Here is a 22844-nt window from a genome sequence, read left to right as displayed (position 1 = left end):
AATCAAAAAGTGAAATATGGGAATGAGGTGTCCTCGCCGAGATCTTTCAAACAAAAAAAAGGTTGTTCGAATCGGACGATTCATTCAAAAGTTATTAGGGGGGGGGGCAGACAGACCGACAGACATTTTTCCCCATCTCAATACCCTACTTTCCAATTTTTAATTTTTCAATATTTATTTGATTATTTTATTTATTTTTGACTTTTTTTTGTTTTTTGCGATATTTTTAAGATGCATTAAGCCTTCTTTCATGCTTTTTTCTTCTTTTTCTGACTTTTACTGGGAAAGTAGGCTAAAAAGACACACGCATAGTAAACAAATCCCACATGCGGTAAAATAAAAAAAATTTCAAAAATGAATTTATTTAAAATTTTAAAAATTAGCGTAAATCAGGGGTTTTTAAAAGGTGAGTTGCAGCCCCACAGGGGGGGGGGGGCGGGCGTGAGATGGGGAAGAAGAGTTTATAGGAAATTAATTTATTGCTGTTTTATTTTTAAAAAAAGTACACATAAAGCTTGTAATACACATACAAGTTGGTTTTTCTGCATGTTCATACGACTACTGTCATAAAACTACTGCAAGATTTTAAAATTAGTAAGGTATACTACTATCTCTTATTATAAAATAATACTACTGTCTCTTATTATAAAATAATTAAAGAGACAAAAATTCATATATTTTTTTCTAGTTACTTGTGTTTCTAAGGATAAAACCTAACCATTTGTGTAGTGTTTCGTTATTGTTTGAGGGTTTAGACAGAGTTTAAACTTTGGGAGGGTCAAACAGTACTGTCTAAAGAGGGAGTCGCAGTGTCTAAAAGTTCGAGAACCCCTGGCATAGATCATTTGCTCTCCTCTCCCACTATAGAGATAGTCTATAGTGGGTCTGGCAACATTTTTAAAAATATTTGCCAAATTTAGCTAGAAACTTTACTCTTAAAAAGAGTCGCTGTACCTTCAGTATAACATTCAAGGATATCCACAATTTGAAGACTGTTTCCAGAAACTTCCAATCTTCGCTAAGTTTGGCGACTTTTCTTAAAATGTCGTCCGACTTTAAAGCTTTATATTTTGAAAACGGGGGACGAGAGCAAGTGATTAATGTGTCAAAAACATATATGCTCTTTCAATTGCTGATTATTTAATTTCTTCTCGTTATTACACAATTTGTGTGTTCCTCTTGTTAAGTATTGCAGTAAAAGCAGAATGTTGTTTTGGTAAACGTTTTATGGATTGTAGCTAAAGCATTTGTTTTTCAGACAAATAAACATTCTCGTGGAACAAGGATAAATATTTACAGAAAAAAAAAAAAAAAAAAAAACTGCTGTGTGCCGGTAAAGATACATAACAGAAATGAAACATTTGAAATATTTTAATTGTTCAACCATCACTTTGAAACAACATAGATTGTTTTTATCATTCATTTATTTAAATAAAATTATACAGGGTGTTGCTGAACTCTTGAGGAAAACTTTAAAAGGGGATAGTGTACGCATCTGGACAAACAACATAATAGCAAAAATAAGGGTCCCAAACGTCTTCCGAAGGAGATAGGCAACATTCAAGTTTAGGGTTCAAAATTTCAAATGATCATAAAAAACGAAAAAATTGGTCGATTCGTTTGCGGTTTTCGCTAAAATTATTCTTTTAATCAGTATTTTCTTAAAGATAAATTTTGAAAATGTAGTTTTAAAAAAATGCCGATAGAAGGCGCTTTAAACTTTGGAGTTGCGAAAAACTATTTTTTTACCGCTATTTTCGATTCTCATTAAATGTTTTCAAATGCTTGTCGTGACGTCTTCAAAATGTCACAAAGTGACCAGTTGCAAAATAACTCTCTCAGCGACGTCACATTGGGGTCACATGAAACATAACATAAATGTATAATAGCATGACTCTCAGGAGAAGTAAGAAAGCTCCCATTTTATGACTGTTACCATTACAACACTGTTAGTTATAATGGTCTTTGTAGATCTATGCTGCCCAAAGTCGTATCTGTACTTTTTGTCAAAATTGAGCTACACTCACCAAGTGATTTTTTTTCATATTTTACCTAAATACAATATTTTATGGTCATTTGGAAATAGGAAATATTTTTCAAAAAAATCTGAAAAAAGTTGCATTTGTATCAAATACATGGAGGCACAGAACTTCCAAACGGCAATTTCTCATTTTGAACTCAGATGCAGATACGACTTTTGTGCTTAGCACGGCAGTATGGTCCAAATGCAACTTTGCTGTGTTATTAGGGTAGGGATTGATTGCTGAAAGCGAAGATTCTTCACAGATTGTTATTCGGTTTAAGCTATGGCATCACATACCTATATATATATAAGAGCCAACGCATCAACTTAAGATTAGCCTTTTTGAGTCGGAGCGCGTGTTTGAGTAGTTGTCTTTTCTGGTAAGTTATCGCGTTTGTTGAGTTTTCAATGCGAACAATTACTAGCGGCACGTGAATATATTAAATAAAATATTATTTTTGGCTAATTTGGCAAAACCCGAAACTTTTCTCTGGTAACCCTAGCTCCGCAGCGATGAAAACTAAGATCTAAAATGGACTTAAGCTGGTGCGTCGGTCTATTTATAAAGCGGCTCTAGTTTGAGCAGATGACAAGTGATATTACAAATAGCACTTCAAATCGTTGTGATATAACACATCAAGGTTCTTCCATGACCATTTCATAGAGTAGCTGTATGTCAATTACTCAGAAACTCTGATGGTAGAAATTCCAACATCAGAGGAAGGCTGCTTTTCAACTTCTGGATTAGATGGACTGTTTCTTAAAATTAAATAAACCGCGAGCACTATGAGTGTAGAACATGCACAGCTTGCTGGAATCATGTATATAAAAACTTCAGGCGTAGTCTCAATATTGTAGCTTATGGCAAAAGGCATCGCAAGTTCACCAAATGCAGCACTGCACACAAAAACCCCAGCTATTTTGTTCGTGACGTTGATGTGTGTGCCAAACCACGCAACTGTGGCGGGAAAAAACGAAGCTATTCCAATTCCGAACAGTACCGAGGACAGCCATAATGCCCACACGTGGCTTGAAAGTGCTGTTAAGAACACAGCAGCAACAGATGTGACGATAAGATCGTACACTATTAAGGTTAAATTGGTGAATTTCATTGCCATAAAGACGGAAGAAAATCTGGAAATGGTAAATGCAGCCCAAAATGCCGAAGTCATGTAAGATCCAGTTGTTATTGGCAATTTCAACTTTCCTTTCACGGCATATGGTGTTATCATCTGTGCGTAACCGATCTCTGCACCAGTTTGAATAAATAACAGTGCAAAAACCAGGCCGATAACGACAGCAAAAAAGAACGGATTTTGCTTTATGCTACTCTTAGCTTCCTCCTTTTCGCTGTATTCATCTGTAGGCGATATCACAAAAGTTGACACATAGATCAGAACAACAAGAAATTCAGTAGCTCCCACGATGGAATAAGCATACGTGATTTTTGGAATATTTGCAAATAATCCTCCGCTGTTAAGTTCATCTGTTAAGTTCATGGCAGAAAATGTGACGTTGTCGTAATTAAAGCTTTCACTCTGTAATTCGTTGTAACTTCCCAGAAAAGGTGCAGCAATAAGAGGAGATATGAGTCCTCCAACTCCGAAAGTAAAGTGCAGTGCTTGGTAGTATGGAGCACTGTCTTTGCCCCACAAATTGAGTAAGTAGACATTACAACCTGAAAGAAAAGAAGAATGTTTTCAGAGCACTCTCCAATCATTTCAAAAGTATGCGCAATATCTTATAAAACAGAAAATGTTAAAATGAAAAAGCTTAGTACAATGAAACTCACGGAAGATCGCTGTTCAAATGTTGTTGAGGTATTTTTCAAGATATGAAAAATATTTTCTATTGTCCGAGACTCCTGAAGCGATTGACGTTAAATGCTAACGGCACCAGTTCAAATTGTTCGGCTCAGGGCCCGATCAAGCCAAGGTGATGTTCAATTCCAGATAAAGTTTGGCGCCTCTCTCACAAGAAATATGCACATTTTCAAAGTAGTTTCCGAAAAAGTGTAGAAGGGAAAAATATTATCCTATTTTGATGTTGCTCAGAAGAACACTCTGAATTTTATTTCCAGCAGTTCCATGAATATGAGCACCGCTCTGAAATGTGATGTTCAGATTCATGGAACTTCTGGAAATTGTGTTAATCAGGCCTTTGTTATATTTCTTGCATTGTATGCATGTAATATCGAAAAACAACAAATATATTACGTTCAAATTTATAGAACTACATTGCTTTTCCAAAGACGAGGGAGATGGGCAATGTCCGTCCTGACCCTCTCAAACGGCGTCCCATCCGCCTCGAAGAAAAATAAATAACTATAAAACGTGTGTATACCTCGGGAGAAAAAAAAAAAAAAACACTTGTAACATATAAGTCTATGTATTGCCGAATTTAAACCCGATTCTTATGTAAAAACCACCAATACTAGTCAAATGTTGTGTACAGTTGGCATATTATGTACCTTAAAACTTCTCAAATCATATTTAAGGTATTTAATCTGCAAAATATCATGCAAAAAAATATTGCTTTAACTTTATTCGAACGGGGTTTTGCGTTCGTTCTCCCAAAGAAACGTGCATAGCAACAACTTGTTGGAATCTACCCTGTCTTTTTATCAACCCCGTGACGTCACACTAAACGTGTCCAGTGTAATCTACTAATTTATTTTTATACTTTCAATTTAGAATGCATTAATAAAAGAAGTTATAAAAGTTGTGTGCTTGAAGTATAAGTCAAATTACACTTATAAACGAGTAAAAATCCATGAAAGTAGGGAAAATTCTTATTTTTGTTATTGTGTAACCTTTTAAACAATGTTATGTAAATTTACAGAGAATTCCAGTGTAACCTTACATATTAATTAGTGCTACGTTACAAAATAGTAACATTACTATGGAGTAAATTTTCCAAAGCGATGCCTTACTTTACACCAATCATATCAGTTACATTACTCCAGAACATTGGAGGTAGCAATGCTGCCAATTTATGGGGTAAGGTAACACTAAATTTTTCACAGTGAAGTTTAGAAGGAAATTTCACCTGGCATATGATTTTTGATTTGATATTTGCTAATTGGCGTTTATTAAAACGAACCTAAATATTAGATAACATGAAATATCAGCTTACAAGTGTCAAAAGCTCCCATAGCAGCTCCGTTCACCGCCATAAAAGTAGTGAGAACTTCGAAACTTCGGCTCCATGGAACTCCCAATATACTGAGACATTTGAGTGATGCACAGATGATCAAGATGAGCTGTTTCCATTTTATGAAATCGAAAATCATCCCACCTGTAAAATACAAGCATAGTGGTAAAGATCAATTTCAAATAAAAAAAGAATTATTCTCACACGTCGACCGCGTCTGTTAGCGGCAAACGTAATTTGACCACAACTAAATCTCACAAACTTTTGAAAACTGCATCTTTTAGCAGACTACACTTGATCTTGAGCACTTCGTTTGAACTTCGTATTCTATTCAACTGAAAAACCACACTGTAGCAAAATTTTCAACTGTGCACTGCAAATAAACCTGCACAATTTGGAACACTTTGTTTCAGAAAAAGTGATCCTAATATGTGAATGTGCGCTATGAAGTATTCTGAATAAGCTCCGTCAGAAGGAAAGTGTTCCGAATGTGTTCTGGATACTGAATCTCTAGTGCCAACACACGAGTCCAGGCAGCAGATGGTCCGTCAACACATTTGAAAACATGTTTGGTCACATTTGGGCACACTTGTAAAATCATTGCTTTCTTTGCTGCAATGAGAATGGCTAGATGAAGATTGGTTGGTTGTACTATATACTGTATGTACACTATTAAATTAAATGACGTTATTTTACTGTAAATTTTGTTATATTTTTTCAATACTCTCACTCATAAACTTAATTGAAAGAACTTTGTGCTACGAAATTGTGACGTATTTCATCACGTGTGCCAAATTCTGCGAAGCTACACAGAAAGTATTAGTAAACATTGATGTCGATTTCAGAATTTTCATCTGTAATTGTTTTGGTCTGGTTTGAAATCATTTAACGCAAGTTACTTATTTCCATTACTATTCATTACATTATGCTTAAACATTTGAAAATTGATTTAGCACTCGCAGATCGTTGAGCTCCATATTTTGTGTACATTATGCGTTAGCATTTGTGCATTAAGCACTTGTACATCTCTGAGCATTCACATTTTGTTTTAAAAAAACTTTTATTCATGATACTGTTTAAGTTGTAAAAGAATCTAAATAACTAAATTTGAAAATTATACAATTTTAATCCAGATGTTTGACCATTGATTATGCTTGGAACAAGGATCCCTAACCTTTATTGTTATTTGTTACACTTTATAAATTTCTGAAATTCGAGTCTCACAATTTAAATTTAACACAAATGTATGGAAAAGCAAAAAAAAAAAAAAAATTATGTTTGAGTTTCTACTCTGAGCTCGAAATATATGCAAAAAGTTATATCAGCTATGTTGATCTGATTTCTGAAACTACTAAAGCTTATATAGGCTTGTATAAATGTATGTGTGTCTCAGTACATATAGGGCCTAGAATTGTTCAAAAAAAGGACTGGGAAACAAAATGTTTAAAATCACCGGTTTAGAAGATAATTCTGAGAAATTTACCTTTTTTTTGCCTTATTTAAATAAATTTTTCAATTTGCTGCTCGACACGTTAATAAAAAATTTTATATTTTGAAAAATGACCGCGTCCTATTTAAGAAAAATGTACAACTTGATGAACTAAAATTAAATAACATATGATGAAAATTTTGATGAAAAACGTGTAATTATTGGATAAATAAAAAGTTCATTCTGTTGCAGATATTAAAGGAATATTTTAATATTATACATATATTTCATGCAAACTATTTAACACTATAAAAGAGAGGCTCAAGGGGCCACAGACTGGAATACTCGGAATTTCAAGGCTCTTAATTTAAAACAAAAATCTAATTTTAGCTTTAGTAACGCAATTTTAGGCCATATTTTTAATGTTCGGGCAAAGGTGTAGGGATACCTTCCCGAGATATTTGTTGGAGTTGATGTTTCGAAAATAACGTTTAAGCTGTCTTTGGGTGATATAAAGGTGAGAAAACGAAGGGGGGGGGAGGGTTAAAAAATGAATTAAACTGGAGTTTTAAAATTACAATTTTAGATTGGTCTTTAGTAAACTATAAGGGTAAGAGTTTCCATGAATGATCCCTTCCGAAAACGATTCAGAGGTGAAGAATTAAGAACATTTTTAGGGGACTTAAGGGGATATCCAACCTCAATGTTTCAAAATTTAATTTTAAAAGTACAGTTTTAAGCTGAACTTGAAGACGTTAGAGGAAGGAGACTCGGAAAATCTCGCCGTAAATTTAAAAAAAAAAAAAAAAAACTGATATCTTAAAAACATTTCAGCTATATTTGAGGATAAAATGGAAGGGGGGAGGGGGGGGGTCTAATTCTACAAAAATATTTTCCAAGAGAATTTAGTGTTAAAGGGGAGATATATTATTTGTGTTCAACTGATAAAGTTTATAAATGTAAAAAAAAGCTTTAACTAATTTTTTATGGAATTTTACAATAGAATCGACTTGCATGTAAAAACGAGGATTCTGCAATACAACTGTCCAGCAATGTGATATGAATTTTGAAATCTGTACATGAGTCAAATAAATTAATTAAAAAGTATTGAGTAAATGACTGTTAAGTAATAAAACTGCAAACGATTTCTGCAGATGCATTTCAAGATTTCCTTTTATTGAAAAGAAATGAACATACTTTTGTTCAAGCAAGAGTTATGTAAGACTTTTTGCTGACGTCGTTTGTATTTAAATTTCCAGACATTTCAAACTGAAATTTATTTTTTTCGTATTTTTAAAATCTTTGAAACAATGAACCTACCACACTAAATTAAATTAAACGTTCGACTGAAACAAAATAAGTCAAATTTGACTAACACTGAATTAATTAAAATTTTGCCCAAAGACGATGAGGATTACGCAATACTACTTTCAGCAATGGGATGTAAATTTTAAAATGTGTATTTATGTCAATTAGGTTAATTTTAAAAATATTTTGTTTTACGACAAGCTGTGTTTAGTAAACTGCAAAATAGGAGTTCAGAGGTTCTAAGTGCATCAGTTTAAAATGTGTTAGAATTATTAGCTGCATTAGGGATCTTATTTCTTCCTTGAGACAATTTAACCTTTTAAACAGCACTCTGTATTTCAAAGTATAATTAAGCGAGTTTGACCAGGAATTTCTGTGAACTCGTGTTTTTATTTAAAGAAAATTGCACTATTGAAAAAATTCAAGTGCAACTGAAACTTTTTAAGTTGAAGTGGCCCATTCAACTCAAACATAATTCGATCCAATCGAATAAGATTGTATCTACCAATAGCGCAGCCAAAAATTTGCATTGCCTCATCCAGTTGAAATTTCTCACTACGCTACTGGTAGATAGCATTCCATCGAGTTGAACACAATCGAGTTGAATGTGACATTAAAAAAAAAGGCAAGTTACGTTTAATAACTTTTGATCAACCTAATAATCGGATTTTCACAAAATTTTATTCCAGAAGTAATTTTTCAAAAAATCATACTAAAATAACAATTTAGAAACAGTATCTAGTGAAATGTTTGTCGCTCAATTTTTCACCAAGCGTCCATTCATAACATGATTTCAGGGGTACATTCAACCAACATAATTGATGATTCGATTCGAACGAATTCTATGAACCATAAGTGAAGCTAGAAATTTCCTTTACTCCACCCAGAAGAAAAATGTCTCGCTACGTGTCTGGTAGATACTATTCGATCGAATCGAACATAATCGAGAAAAATATGCTTCTTAGTCGTCATTGAAATTTACACCGATTCGGCTCAAAGAAAGAAAAAGTGTAAACGCTTCTTTTGGAACCTCTGTGCACACCAAACACGGAGGTGCACAACCAGACTCCACTCAGTCTACACACAAAATTTTAACTTATTACGGCATACAGTTTTTCAGTTATGCGAGATACATTAAAACCAGGGGTGAATTTGTGCTTGGTCTTACTGGAACGCCGTTACTTTTCAAGAAAAATAATTCCGCTCCCACACAAAACTGGTTAAAAGTCGTCATTCAATCATTTATCATTAGCGCTTCTGGTACTGGAACATTTACGAATTCACCTCTGATACATACGTACTTACTGACGTCACGAGAAAACTCATGATAATGAATTCAGTAATTATCAAAAATATGAATGTACGGGCATTTCGATTGCCCGTACATTCATATGCACTTGCAGACGGGTCGAAAACACTAAACATACATCTGGAATGAGTTAAATGGATTTTTTTGGCCTAATTCAAATGAAATTGGTTTTCTTTAATTTTTAAATTAAAGAAGTAAATGCATTTACTTCTATACTTTGCACAAGGAAGAAAAACTAAATACTAACTAATTGGTAATTCCATCTTTGCAGTGAAGTTTCACAGAAATGATTAGTTATTAAAGAATTTCATTGCATTTCAATGGTATAAAAAAACACTGCTTTCTTTAATGGTCATTGATCATAAACCGAGCAGTAGAACTACTGAGCAGCTAAGTAGTAGGAACGTAAACAAATTAGATTTATAGACAGTAATAAAAAAAGTTTTCGTTCTTGAGGAACTTTTTTTTTTTGAATTAATTTATATAACCATTTGTTTTTGACACATTTTTGTTTACTTTTTACACTATTGATTGGATTTGAAAATTTATTTATGGAAATTTATATTTCAAACTTAGTTATCATTTCTGTAGTAAATATGATTTTGTACTACAATTTCCTGCTACTTTTTTTGCTCGTTTGTCATTTTGCTGTAAACTAATTAATTGGTTTTGAGATGCTATTAGATTTTAAATTTTCATACTAATAATGCAGATTAATAATCATATTCGCTCAAAGTCTAAACCCATCATCAAGCCTGCAGTCTCAACAAAAATGAATTTAGTGAGTATTTTTTCTTTTTATAAGCTTCTTTTATACTTGGGTAGCACACATTCCGGGAGGATATTTGTGATCGGTAATTGTTCCGAAACATATCCTAAAAACTGTACTAAAACGTGTGCCACAAAATGTTTAGCGCAAGTGTTCAAAAACCATTCTTTTACACTAGCCATGAAATGTCTAAAAAGTGCGCTAAAAAGTATATACATGTTCCGAACAGTGTTTCTAGAAGTGTTTTGAAAACTGACCGGAAAAAGTGTTCTAAAAAAGGGGACAAGTGTACGTGTTAAAAAAGTATCATGACATGTGTTCACAAAACGGTTCTAATAACTATTACAAAAATAGTGTTCTTAAAAAGGGGACAAGTGTACGTGTGCAAATAGTGTTCAAAAAGTGTTTGATTCTTTGCAGTGTGCTGTTTCATGTAGTATTCAGGTACATTTTCATGTATTTAAGTATACATTAATCACGTTCGTTATTCAAAGAATGAACTTTATTTATTTTTTTTTCTAATGTATATTTGTTGGAAGAAACACTTTTTGTTTTTTCGTGCAATTCATGTAGAAAGAGAAACACAGCAATACTTTGTTGATCTAAGAGTTGCAGGAGGAATGAATTTCCCAAATTACTAAAAATGTTCCAATACCTTTAAAGATGTTTCGAGTTGCAAGAATAAGTTATCTGGAAATCCACAACAGGTAAAACCAATTCTCGCCAGACAAAATATGAGTACAACAGCAGATTTTACATCTGATAAAGCAGATGCTATTCATTTTTCAATGATCTCTGCAACTTTTACGAAATGCATTACTGATTTAACGTCAAATGGTTGCAAATAAATGATGTAAGACAGTAGTGTTTAGTAAAAATGTCAACGTTTCTATCGAAAGAACCCTTCTCACCCTTCTCACGGAGTCAGCAGAGGATTCAAAGACCAGTATCTTACATTTGCAGTAGCTCTACGTTTCTAAAAGGGAGTAGTAAATTGACTTTTCCAGTTAATTAGTGTAAACAATTAGCAACGCGTTCTTGGATTGTCCACCAAAATAAACAAAATGTCTTCTAGTGACGCGTACATCCCGCGTTGGGAAATTCTGTCGTATACACTTTGCGACGATTATGATTATTTGAATTTCGAGAATAATAAGTAAAAAATAACAATTTTAAGTGTAAGATCCAGTGATTGCAAAATAAATAAATAAACTAATGTACAGTCGAGTCCCGACTTACGCGAGAGATACGTTCCAAGACCCCTCGCTTAAGTCGAAATTTCGCGTTGTGCCAAAAGGTACGTGTAAAACTTTTATAAACATGCCCAATTTTTTAGACACTTGTAAACACCACCTCAAACTGTTGAAAACCATTTCTTAACTATACACTACTGTTTCCTACATAAAAAAAAACTGAATTTTTATTTGTATTTAAAACAAAACGTTTGTTACTGTTACCATGCACAAAATCAATGATCAATGGGAAAGAAAGACACAAAATAAACCAGTACGGTACGTACAGTATATTGTAAGAGAAACAAATGCACCATAGTTGTTCTGTACAGTAGATCCAGTAATGATATTTGTAACTTAAAAAAGTGAAGATGATGATGATTTATGCTGCGTGATCAAACCGTTATTCTTATATATTTTTAAATACACAATACAGTTGCTTTTATAAAGTTTCCATCTATGGCAACACCCCTCTTCCTGGTTTCTTACATTCACAGTACCAGAACGGCTTCCATTTTCATAGTTTTTGCATTTTGCTGAGATACTACTCGGTGAACTTTTGCGGATTTCCTTTTTTTGACTTTTAATTGTAGATATGGAAGATTCACTCATACCTAATTTTCGTGATACCTTCAACGCATTTTATAGTTGTTCAAGCACATAATCTTTAGGTTTTCTTTAACTGTCCTTTCTACCTTCACAAACTTTGGATGAAGCAGCGCTAATAGCTGTCATTATATTTCATCAACTTTTACATTTAAAATGAAAAAAAAAAATGGAAAATTAGGAGTGTAAGCTATTTGTATAAGTGATGTTCAGACTAGTACGGTATGGGAACTTCTGCTCTTAGTGATGCTAAAGAAATGAAGGTCATTCACGAAAAAAAAATAGTAGGCCTATAACAAAGCCGATACTTACACACGGCGATTCCATTCCGAAAATTTTCGTGCTGCGGTGAGGAATTCGCGTTAGGTACAAAATTATTGACTGGTGAAAAAAATCACATTATAGCCAGTTCGCGTAAGTCGGATCGCGTTGTAGCGGGAGTTGACTGTACTTACAAATACGAGGCAGTCAGATATGCTTCTGTATAATTCGTATAAAGCAAAGAGAAATTACTGATCAAAATGCATTTTTCTGTTATGGGGAAGCCAATCGTCATTCCACGGCAAGAAGCACTACCAATGTGTCCCTTGCGATGTCATGCGCATATGATACCTTTAAGCACGTCCTTTATGTTTTATACTTCACAATTACAATTTTCAGTAGTGTTTGTCAAGCTGTTAGTGAATGGCAACTTGATAACCGAAATAGGCAAGGACATACGGGATAGCTGAGTAGAATCCCGCTTAAACGAAGGTCACATTAAAGCAATAATCGCAATATCAAAAAGCTAACAAGTTTCTTTTGATGTTTTTCAGGTAAACGTAAAATATACTGCTCCAAATGTTTTTTTTTCGAGAAGCGAAAAAACAAAATATTCACCCAAAAGTGTTTTTGTTCTTGGTGTCTTTTGCTCAAAACTCGATTCGCTAACTAAAAAAATCTCTGAAAAGATTACTACTTGCATTAAAGGTTATTAGTGAAATAGGTTTCTTCTTCCAAACCAACAACTTCTGTACCTTCTTATTCCCTTTGATACATTTAATTTTTGTTTAAACATATCACACACGCACACACACAGGTACAACCCTTTGCAAACGATCTTTTATTTAAACTTGAAATCTGTGGCACAGTGCTCACATGGTAACCGTTATTAGGCAGTACAGAAAAATAAACTTCAGAATTTGTTTTTAAGTTCAGAAATACTACTTAATTTTTCAATACCAAGCCTCTGAAAGTCTAAATTTAATATTGTTCGAAGTATGTTGTTTGAAAAATTAAGTATTTTGTTGGACATGTTTAAGCCCTTGTAAAGGTGAACCGGGCTACATAAAGTTCGAATAAGGACTTGGCCATATCCTTTATTCTTGTACTCTGCTCTTTGACTCTGGCGAAAGAATTTTTCACGGTTTGTAAAAACTGAGCACAAATTTGGTGTTCTTTATCTCAAAACAGAATTGTTTCTGGGCAATTCCACGGATACTGATTGACATTCTCAAAGCAAAACAATTAGTATCTTGCAACATAGGGTAAGTGGGAGTAAAGCTCCATGCAGAGTAAAACCCGTACCGACTTTTTGACTTAACCGTCTTGGACTTGAGAAGTTTACTTCCAGGTGGTAGGTTTGTCCTGTTAAAATCTATTGTGTCATAAAATTTTGTCCTTACCAGGCTCTGCAGACACGATTAAAAGAGGTAAATTTGTTTTTTACTACTTGGATCTAATTTCTATAAAGTATTATTTGAAAATGTAGGATTTGAAAAAAATAATCAAGGAGTTATACGTTGATGCTGTTGCGTTGAAGCTTCCCCTTAGAGTGAAAATAGTAATTCTAATACCTGTTTAAAAACAACAGGGTGCGTTTTTCAGAAAGTGGCAAAATGGGAAAAATCCCAAAAAATGTTTTGGGGCAAATTCTCGCATCTCCAAAAGTCGGGAGATTTGCTCCACTGGGTAATTTTTGAAATTTTATTGACCTTTTTGTTTAGCATGCGTTTTGTGCAGTTTATTCTACTTTAAAAGTGTATTGTCGGTGGACATTTATTCATAAAGATTTAATTTGGATAGTAGTTTTACATGTAAAACCTAACGTCCATTTCAATTCAAATATGTTTCCAATTATATAATGTAATTTCCCTTTTTTTTATCATTTACTTACCTATGATTTTCTGTCCCAGTGCTTATAAAAGAAAACAGTTTGAAATCATGAGAAATGTCAAGCTTAATGAAGTACTTAGTTAATTGCCATCGTTTCTGCGTTTTGTATGGTGGACATCAAAAATCGGTTCAAATACTGTAAAATGGGGCTACTTGGACCAGAAATTTCATACTTTTTGCGAGTTTTACACTGAATGCTTCGTTAAACCCATAATGGGACTGATAACCTTGCTTTTACCATTTTTCAGACGTTCTGCTACCACTTAAAAAAGCCTTTTTTAAACAACAATTTTAACTCTTAACATTTTTTTTTCTATTTTTAAAAATTTGGTTCAAGTTGCTCCGTGCTGGGGCTACTTGGTCCCACTCAGCAAATTTATTAGAAAAAGCTATAAAACAGGTGGTAGTATCAAGAAGGAATATTGATTTTGAAAAATAAACTCAAAACGCACATTCTAGTGAGCAAATTATTTATATAAATTGCAAATTATTTACAAAAATTAATATTAACTCAACGCATATGTAAAAACATATTTTTAGGCAAACATAATTTCACAAACAGAAACATAATCTAACTACAACTAAAACCAATTGAAATGCTCATTATTTAAACATTAGAAAGAATGAAAACCTCTCAATTTAATGGTTTGGGTGGATTTTTTTTTTATCTGATATTGTTTAATACCTATTCTTCCGCGCTACTAAATGCTATAGGATGCCCAGGCTTGATTTATGAACGCTCCCTTTAATTTCCTTTTTAGAGTTGATATACTTAAGTTGAAATGGGTTGATGCCACTCTCTAAGACAGTTCTCCGGAATTAGTTAAATCTGGACACAATTGTAATTTTTTCCCTTAATAATCTGCATTTTTTTCTTCTTTAAGGTTTTTAACTTTCGGACCCTTTTCATCCCCAGATATGCAAAAAACGGGTATGAATAATAACTGACCTCTTTATTTTAAACGATTACAAACCTTACTTAACATAATTTAGAGATGAAATGTGGTTTGGGGCTGTTTGAACGCTATGTTAAAGTAGCCCCATTTTAAGGCAACCAGTGCACTTTTACTAACTTATATTAGTTACTGTGTTAATTATATAGCTATAAAATTAAAATACTGTTATTTTATTAAGGAATAGAATGCAAACATAAAACTATCTTGACTTTGATGATATGAGATTTTTCCATGAACTTATATGCGAAAGTTTGCAGACACAAAAAACAACTGTTTAGACAACTTGCAATCATAACCTCAATCAGAAAAAATCGGGAATAGCAAAAACTTTGTTTCATGCTCCAGCCTCTACCTAGTACTGATACCTGTCATAGAGAAAGTTTTTTAAGTCTATACAGTGAGTTATATAGGACGAGGACGGATTTTAAAGCACTTTTTTCTCATGTGATCAAGCAGCCCCTGGAGGCTCAAGTAGCTCCACTTTACGGTAGACCGAAAGAAGAAATCTGAAAAATGGAACCAAAGTGTGGGTTTTCAAAGTAGAAAGATTTCCCATCACTTAGAGTAACAGTGCTAGGAAAAATCCAAAGCTTATCCATGCTCAATGTGGCCAAGATAACTCTAATTTGCCAAGAAGGAGAAAACTATGTAAAAGGGGTTTTCTCTTTATATTAAACAAAAGTAAGGTTTTAAAGAAATTCCGGAAGGAAGTCTATATGGCGGGCCTGCGTCCAGGATACCCCATAGCACCTACAGTTTTGAAATTTTGTACAAAATTACTTCGAGCCCCGGTGGTTTGCACCTGGAGTTTTGTTTTTTAAAATTCGAATTAGTTTTTTTTGTAATTAGGGTAACAACCCCAGTAATTGGCACTTTAAGAGTTTGTGCTTAAACTTACCACTTGTTTTCATTTCTTAGAAAATAAATATTAACTTGTAAATATTTTTGTGTCAAAGAATTCACATCCGTGCATTTATTTAGTTCAATAAAAGCAAAAATATTTGAAAAGATATTTTTATAAAAAAATATATGTATAAAAAGTTGTCAAAATCACCAGTAATTGGCACCTGATATCCCAGTGTATGACACCTTGTGATCCAGTAATTGGCACATTTAATAGAACAGGAAAATCACTTTATTTTTCACTTTAAGATTACACACAAATTTCATCATCATAAAAAACATAATTAATGTTAATTTAAAGTATTTAATTTTACGTAAATTAATGTTAAATCACACATCTTGACATTAAAAACGTATTTTAGAGAAATAAAAAATTGGAATATTACATGGAAAAAAACATCGAGATTATTGCTGTTTCATCAGTCGGCATGCATTTTTTTTAACGAATTATAGCTGTTTTCATATAAAAAGGAACATTAACCCGAAAATTCAAAGGAACCATAAAAATTGAACAGTTTTATACAGTCGCAATATCTGACTGTGATGGCCAAACATATTTGTTTTTTATTGTTTCCTTTAAAAATGTAACAGTAGATTCTGGAGGATTCAAATCAATAGCAGAACCGATACAATATTGTTGCAGCAAAAGTATCATAAATCACTACTGACACATTGCACAACACATTAGTGAATATAGGCTCATGTGCCTATTACTTGAGATTAGCAAAAAGGGACAAAAATATACTTCTACCCACTCAAAGTAACATCTTTCAGCTAAACAAAACTTTTGACAACCAAAATTTAAAATATATTTTAAGTCAGATCTTAATGGCTTGATGTGCATGCTTCCCTTAAGCCAGAGAAGAAGCTTTTGCAACAGAAATGACTGATTTGACACAAGCAACAATTGTCTCTTTCCTATGCGCTGCAACCTATTAGTAACCTGAAGTGAAGTTGTAGTAATCTTTAAAGTAAATATACATTCAGTTGGTATATAGTCTTCGACTTTTAAAAGATTGGGTAGGAATCTTATTTTAGGACACTTTTCTGGAATTGCCAATCACTGGGGGCCTGACAATTACTGGGGATGTTACCCTAATTTTTTAAGCTCAAAGTTCACTTAAATTGCCTATTAAAGGGGCGAAATATTACTTGCACATATTAATATTCTATATCATTGTAAAGGGTAAACTTTTCCGCGTTATACGCAATTTGTTTCAATGCTCTAACATAATTACGGCGGGAGTTATTTGTGTTTTTAGCTCGAACTTTTTTTTAGGCTTAGCAAAAATTTAGGCACTACTTTTTTCATTGAATCTATCATCAAAAAATGAAGGAATTGTACCACAGTTTTCTTCTTGACACCACTGGAAAAAGCCTTTTTTTTTTACTCCAGATCTAACTCGACTTTTGGTCGAAAAACTAAGCTTCTATCTATAAAGGGAAAAAAGTTACAAGCCGTTAAAAATCAAGTTCAAATAATCTCATCTCCATTAAAATTATTGATGTTTTATTCGGCGCTGCCATAGTTACGTCGTTTTCAATTCGCTTGTTTATTTTTTGACTCATTTTTATTTTAGTTTCAAACTTTCAATACCTCAACTCTGCATCTGAATTTGAACATTTTTTGTGATTTGAAATATACATCTAGGACTAACGGTTGCGGAAATAAAGGTCTTGCACGTTAAAACGGAACACCCTGTATATAAATAATGCGTTTTTAATCCGATTCTTTTTAATTGACGATTTAAATCTTTGCGAATCAAATGAGATAACTTATCAATCTTCGGGGGTTGGTGAGCGTTAGCGAGCAGGGGGCAGATTTGCAGTAAAACTGACCTAGGAGCGTCGTAATGCTGTTACTAGAATCAAGAGAGCTTTCATTATGCAGCCATATACATAGCTTAGATTCAATCAATTGACTTATTTTTCATATTGCGGCTGTCATATTTTCCCACGTGAGCCTTTTTGTTAGAGTTTTTTTTTTTTATTTTTATTTTTTTTTAAAGCATGTTTAAATTTATGAGATATTCGAGTTCAATACTGATGAATAACAATAAACCAATGACACTATAGGGGTTGTTAAGTGTTTTCATCAAGCTGTCACTCTTATTATTCACATTCATCTTGAATGGGTAAAGACCCGCATTGCGGGACTTTATCCCATTTTATGAGGTAAGACCTCGCAATTTTGATTTTCAACTAAATTGTTAATTTCTGGATAGTTACAAATCAGATAGGGTTTGAATTTGGAGGAGTTATAGCTAGCAAACCGTTCTACGATCCTAATTAAAAGAAACGGGAAAAGCTATCCTTTCTTGACCATGGTGTTATAGAAACTGTTGATCGAGGGGCTTTACCCCCATTTTTCAAAAGATTTTACCCCGGCTTATTGTATTGTTTAAGCTGCATGCAATGGTATAATTGAATTGCTAATGTTCATTATGGATGATTTTCAAAAATTGGTGATAAACATGGTAACTGACCGACGCGCGACTTTTATTAATTTTCATCAGTTACCACGTTTTAATTTTTTTTTTTTTCAATCACCCGCAAAGTATTTTCGGAATTCAACTTTATCATTAAATTCAGCTTCAAAAATAATAATTTAAACTAGGGAAAAGATCTTTTATATGATGTATTTTTTTCGTTGAATGATACAGAATACTTTCTGTTTTGCTTAGTGATTGTCAGTCAGTTACCTGTGGAAATGCAGTTCGACACTAATACTGATACATTTATGACATTCATAAGGTTAAAGGAAACTCTTCTTTCTCTTTTTCAGCTTTTTTTTAATACAAATATGTATGCATGTAGTATTTTCATCTTTTTTTTTTCACAAAGAAAGTTGTGAAAATCTACTAGATTGCTTTAGAAGTTTGAAGAAAGCTTAATTGAACAAGCTTTTAACTAACTTTTTAACACGCTTTTATTAGTTTCACTTGTATGTTTGTGAGTAACTCTCCTTTGGACTAAGAGCTTGTAGGTTATTACTGTTAGTACATCCCACCACTTTATGAGCGTTCGTGGCCGAGCGGTCTAAGGCGTGGGTCTTCGCTGACGTCCACCTCCGGGAATCATTGGGCGTGCGCTCTAATCCCGCTTACACTGAAATTAAAATTTATAATCTTGCAACTCAATTTTCGCCCACTTTTTGTGATCGAATTCTTTTAAAATTTGGAATGCAACCTCAGACCCGATGACAATGCAATATTCTATAATCAAATTAAGTTATTAACGATAAATTATTAGTTTATTCTAATTATAGCTTAACTTGTATGTTTGTGGGTTCAACTTTCCTTTGGACAAATAGCCAGTGACTTATTAGAATTACTTAAAGCGTACAAATCAGAACTGCGGTGTGTAACAATGTTTGCACATGAAGTTACCTGAAAGCATTCAAAATGTCTAATGCAATAAAAATAATAGTTTAAAAAAGTAAAAAAACACGCTTTTGTAGCAAAATGAACTAAAAAGTAAAAAATAAAATAATAGTTTAAAAAACTAAAAAAACATGCTTTAGTAGCGAAATGAACTAAAAAGTTAAAAATAATCTTTGGGTGATAAGTATATAAAGTAATTGACCAAACATTTAATTTTACTGTAATAGAAAAAAAGCGTGGGGGACTTCTTATCAGTTGTCTCTAACTTCTTCCACTTGTTATCCATGCAAAAATGTAAATAGGCAGTCCCCCACGCTTTTTTTTATTACAGTAAAATTAAGTGTTTGGTCAATTACTTTATGTACTTGTCATCCAAAGATTATTTTTAACTTTTTAGTTAATTTTATTACTACTAACGCGTGTTTTTTCAATTTTTTTAACTATTATTTTTTAGAATACATTTTTTAATACTTTACGTTTACGTACCAACGAAAGAACCAATCAAATATCCAATCGATCTTGCTGTGTAAACAAATGCTATATGTTCCGTGTCCGTCTTTATGATGTGTTGCAAATCCAGTAACGTTGGACCAGGAATAGCAAAGCACATTCCCTGTACAAATAATAAGCATCAAGTTTTTTAAACAATAAATGTGCAACAAGCATAGTTAAATTAGTAGTTTTTAGCTTAAACATTTCTGTAAACTATTTTTAAATAGATTTAAGTACTGCAAAGGCCTAGCACCGGACCGATCAAGATTGATGCGTTTCGATTGTTTTGAGTGGATTTGTAGATTTTCTGAATTAGACCACTTGGTTCTACGATACTTTTTCGCTGATGGTACATCCTTTAATTAAATCAAATGTGTATTCTGACAGTTAATTGCCCTTTTAGCGTTTCTACCTTTCTAATAGCGTACATACCGCGTTCGTGGAAAATTAAAATTGCAAATTATCCACTGCACTCGAAAATTATCTTGATAAAGTTCTGCAACCTTTCCCTCAAATGGGTCCTTTTCTCCCCCGATTACCTCAAATGGAGTCAAGATCCGCACAGAGGGCCAATTTTTGGGGGTAAAATTCTGCAAATTAATTTTCCTGCCAAATTGTAAAATTTTTCTTTAATTTACCTTCAAACAGGGTTAGACTTTGGAAGGATACTTGAATTAACAACTCAATCTAAGACTCCAATTTAAAATCTTTCCTTTTTGAACCACAATTTTACATAAACTGAAAAGGCTTTACCCTGCCTACCTTTCATATCTAATGGAGGGGTACTTGAAAATCCCTCAATGTAGAAATTAAACAATACCTTTCGGATGATAGCATAAATGACAAACACAATACTAGTGAAGCACAAAATTTGCAAATGATTACAGACAAACGTTTTGCGCTTACAAGGCGTTCCTTTGAACATGAAAGTATGGACAAAAGAATATTCAATAAAAGATGGCTTTTGTCTTTCAACCATAAGATGCGTTAAGGGGTCTCAGGACTTTTTAACCTCAAAAAATCCATTGTTTTGAAAAATAATATATATGTCATTATACTTATTTTTCTGAACAGTTTCGTATCAAACTTTTAATGATCCTCAAAATACTTCCGAAGTTATTAATACAATAGTAGGGGCTGTTTTCATTTGGGGTCTTTGTGAGTTTTAACTTTTAACGCGTTTTTCTCAAAACGTAAAATTTCTGATTACTTGCATCACATTTAAACAAATTACAGTTCTATCGCTCTGAAATTTTGTGTACATATTTTGTGGGACCTATTCTAGGATTTATACATCAATTTAAGAAAACGAGGAGAATTTTTTAAGGGCATGTTTTACATCAGAATTATGATTTTTATACAAAATTTTAATATTTATTGCTATAAAAAATATTTACCACTTTATGAGATAAACAAAAAGATGTATTACATCTTACTTTGACACTCACCTGTAATATAATCCAACTTTGGAATATATAGGCCCAATATTTAAGTCAGATGCACGGAGCAAAACATTAACTTTTCAGGATTTCGAAGAAAATCATATTACGTTTTGCATTATAGTCATATTTATTTTGAACAAAAAATCAATTTGAAGGTACTACATTACACATTCATATGTATCTTCGTAGTCACAAAAAATCAACTTGCCAAAATGTTTCCTTAATTAGTTAAATCATTTTGTAAACAAGACTGTTTTCGCATGCAAGTCAACCCCGGAAAAGCTCTGAGACCCGAAATAAAAGGGTTTTTCTTCGCCCCAAAAAGCGTATCAACGCCCCCAAAATGCAGATACCTTCCTTCGCTCTATAGTAACATAATATTCTTATTACGCAAAACGTGAATGCATACTCATTTGGCTATATATATATAATTAAAAAAAAGAAGAAACTTTCACGTTACACTTAAGGATAAAAAAGAAAGAAGAAAGAGTAGATTATGTAAAAAAATGAAATCATGAAAAGTCCTTACAATTAGTAACTCATTTTTGGATTTTCCACTGAGACTAAGTGCCTTGTAGTGAATAGTAAGCCCCGCGTTGGCAAACACTGCCATAAACAATTTGCGACGATTAAGATTGTTTGTATTCCGTGGCTAATTATTCTGGCGAAGTAAAAAGTAATAATATAAACTGTAAGAATCAGTGATGGTAAAATTAATAAATAAACTAATACTTACGAATACAACGCAGCCAAGATACAAGTTACAAGTCTTTATAATCTTCAAAGTTTTTGGCGTTAAATTTACCATAGTTTCTGTCTTCCTTGGCGATTCCTATTTTATTAGCGTCTAAAAAATAAATAAATAAATAAATAAAAACACTAGAAATGAAAAGTGTTTAGTAAATTTAAAGCTAGTAATGTTAATCTTTTCTCTGACTGGGAAATTTTTAGCTTTTTATTCATTTATTTGTTGATGAAAAAAAAATGAGGGTATCCTCAAGGTGTTTAAAATAATATTGGCATAATTAACATAACTTGCAAACTAATTTTCCATTTTAAAAGGTTACTCTATCTGTTTTACTTTATTTCATTTTATTGCTTAATATCTTATCGCACATTATTAAAAAAGTATCTTTATAATCACTTGAATTTAGGTCCTTTTTATAAATATATTTTAAAAGTTACTTACCCATCGTTTCTGAGCGTAATGTAAAAGCGCATAAATACCCAGACTCACGCAAATATAAGATTTCAAGCCCCCCCCCCTTCACCCGAGCCCATTGCTTCCATGTAGCCACTGCTATACCATATGCATGGTAATATCGATCAAACAGTTTTATTCAAATTTTAAAAAAACTAAAAAAACACCTTTAGTAGCAAAATGAACTAAGAAGTTAAAAATAATCTTTCGATGACAAGTATAAAAATAATTGACTAAACACTTAATTTTACTGTAATAAAAAAAAGCTTGGGGGGGCTGCCCCACGCAGTTCATTTTGCTATAAAAGCGTGTTTTTTTTTTTTTTTTAGTTTTTTAAACTATTATTTTATTTTCATATTGTTTCGAGGAAAACTCAACAATTAATGCTGTCTCACAATGTTTGAAGACTTGAAGATTGATTTAAATGTGATCAAGCTATCATTTCTAAAGTTTATTTTATTAGAAGCATTTGTGTCTTTTTTCG

The 22844-nt window shown here is 32.8% G+C and overlaps 1 protein-coding gene across 1 annotated transcript; it reads right to left on the bottom strand.

The window, feature by feature from the left end:
* Positions 1-2703: 2703 nt before the first annotated feature.
* LOC129230271 (sodium-dependent glucose transporter 1-like) lies at positions 2704-21967 on the bottom strand. Its single transcript, XM_054864671.1, has 4 exons — positions 21896-21967; positions 19712-19838; positions 5159-5320; positions 2704-3701 (listed from the first exon to the last, which is right to left on the bottom strand). The coding sequence occupies exons 1-4, from the start codon at positions 21965-21967 to the stop codon at positions 2704-2706; spliced, it is 1359 nt and encodes a 452-aa protein (XP_054720646.1).
* Between the last annotated feature and the right edge of the window lie 877 nt (positions 21968-22844).

The sequence above is a fragment of the Uloborus diversus genome, chromosome 9 (genome assembly GCF_026930045.1).
Source record: "Uloborus diversus isolate 005 chromosome 9, Udiv.v.3.1, whole genome shotgun sequence".
NCBI lineage: Eukaryota > Metazoa > Arthropoda > Arachnida > Araneae > Uloboridae > Uloborus > Uloborus diversus.
Note: the sequence above shows the minus strand (reverse complement) of the source record. Positions and strands in the feature narration are given on the sequence as shown.

Coding starts and splice junctions, on each gene's coding strand:
- LOC129230271 (XM_054864671.1), bottom strand. CDS start 21,967: ATGGTAAATTTAACGCCAAAAACTTTGAAGATTATAAAGACTTGTAAC. Junction 19,839..21,895: donor ATCTTGGCTGCGTTGTATTC/GTAAGTATTAGT, acceptor TTATTTGTACAG/GGAATGTGCTTTGCTATTCC. Junction 5,321..19,711: donor TTTGATTGGTTCTTTCGTTG/GTACGTAAACGT, acceptor TGTATTTTACAG/GTGGGATGATTTTCGATTTC.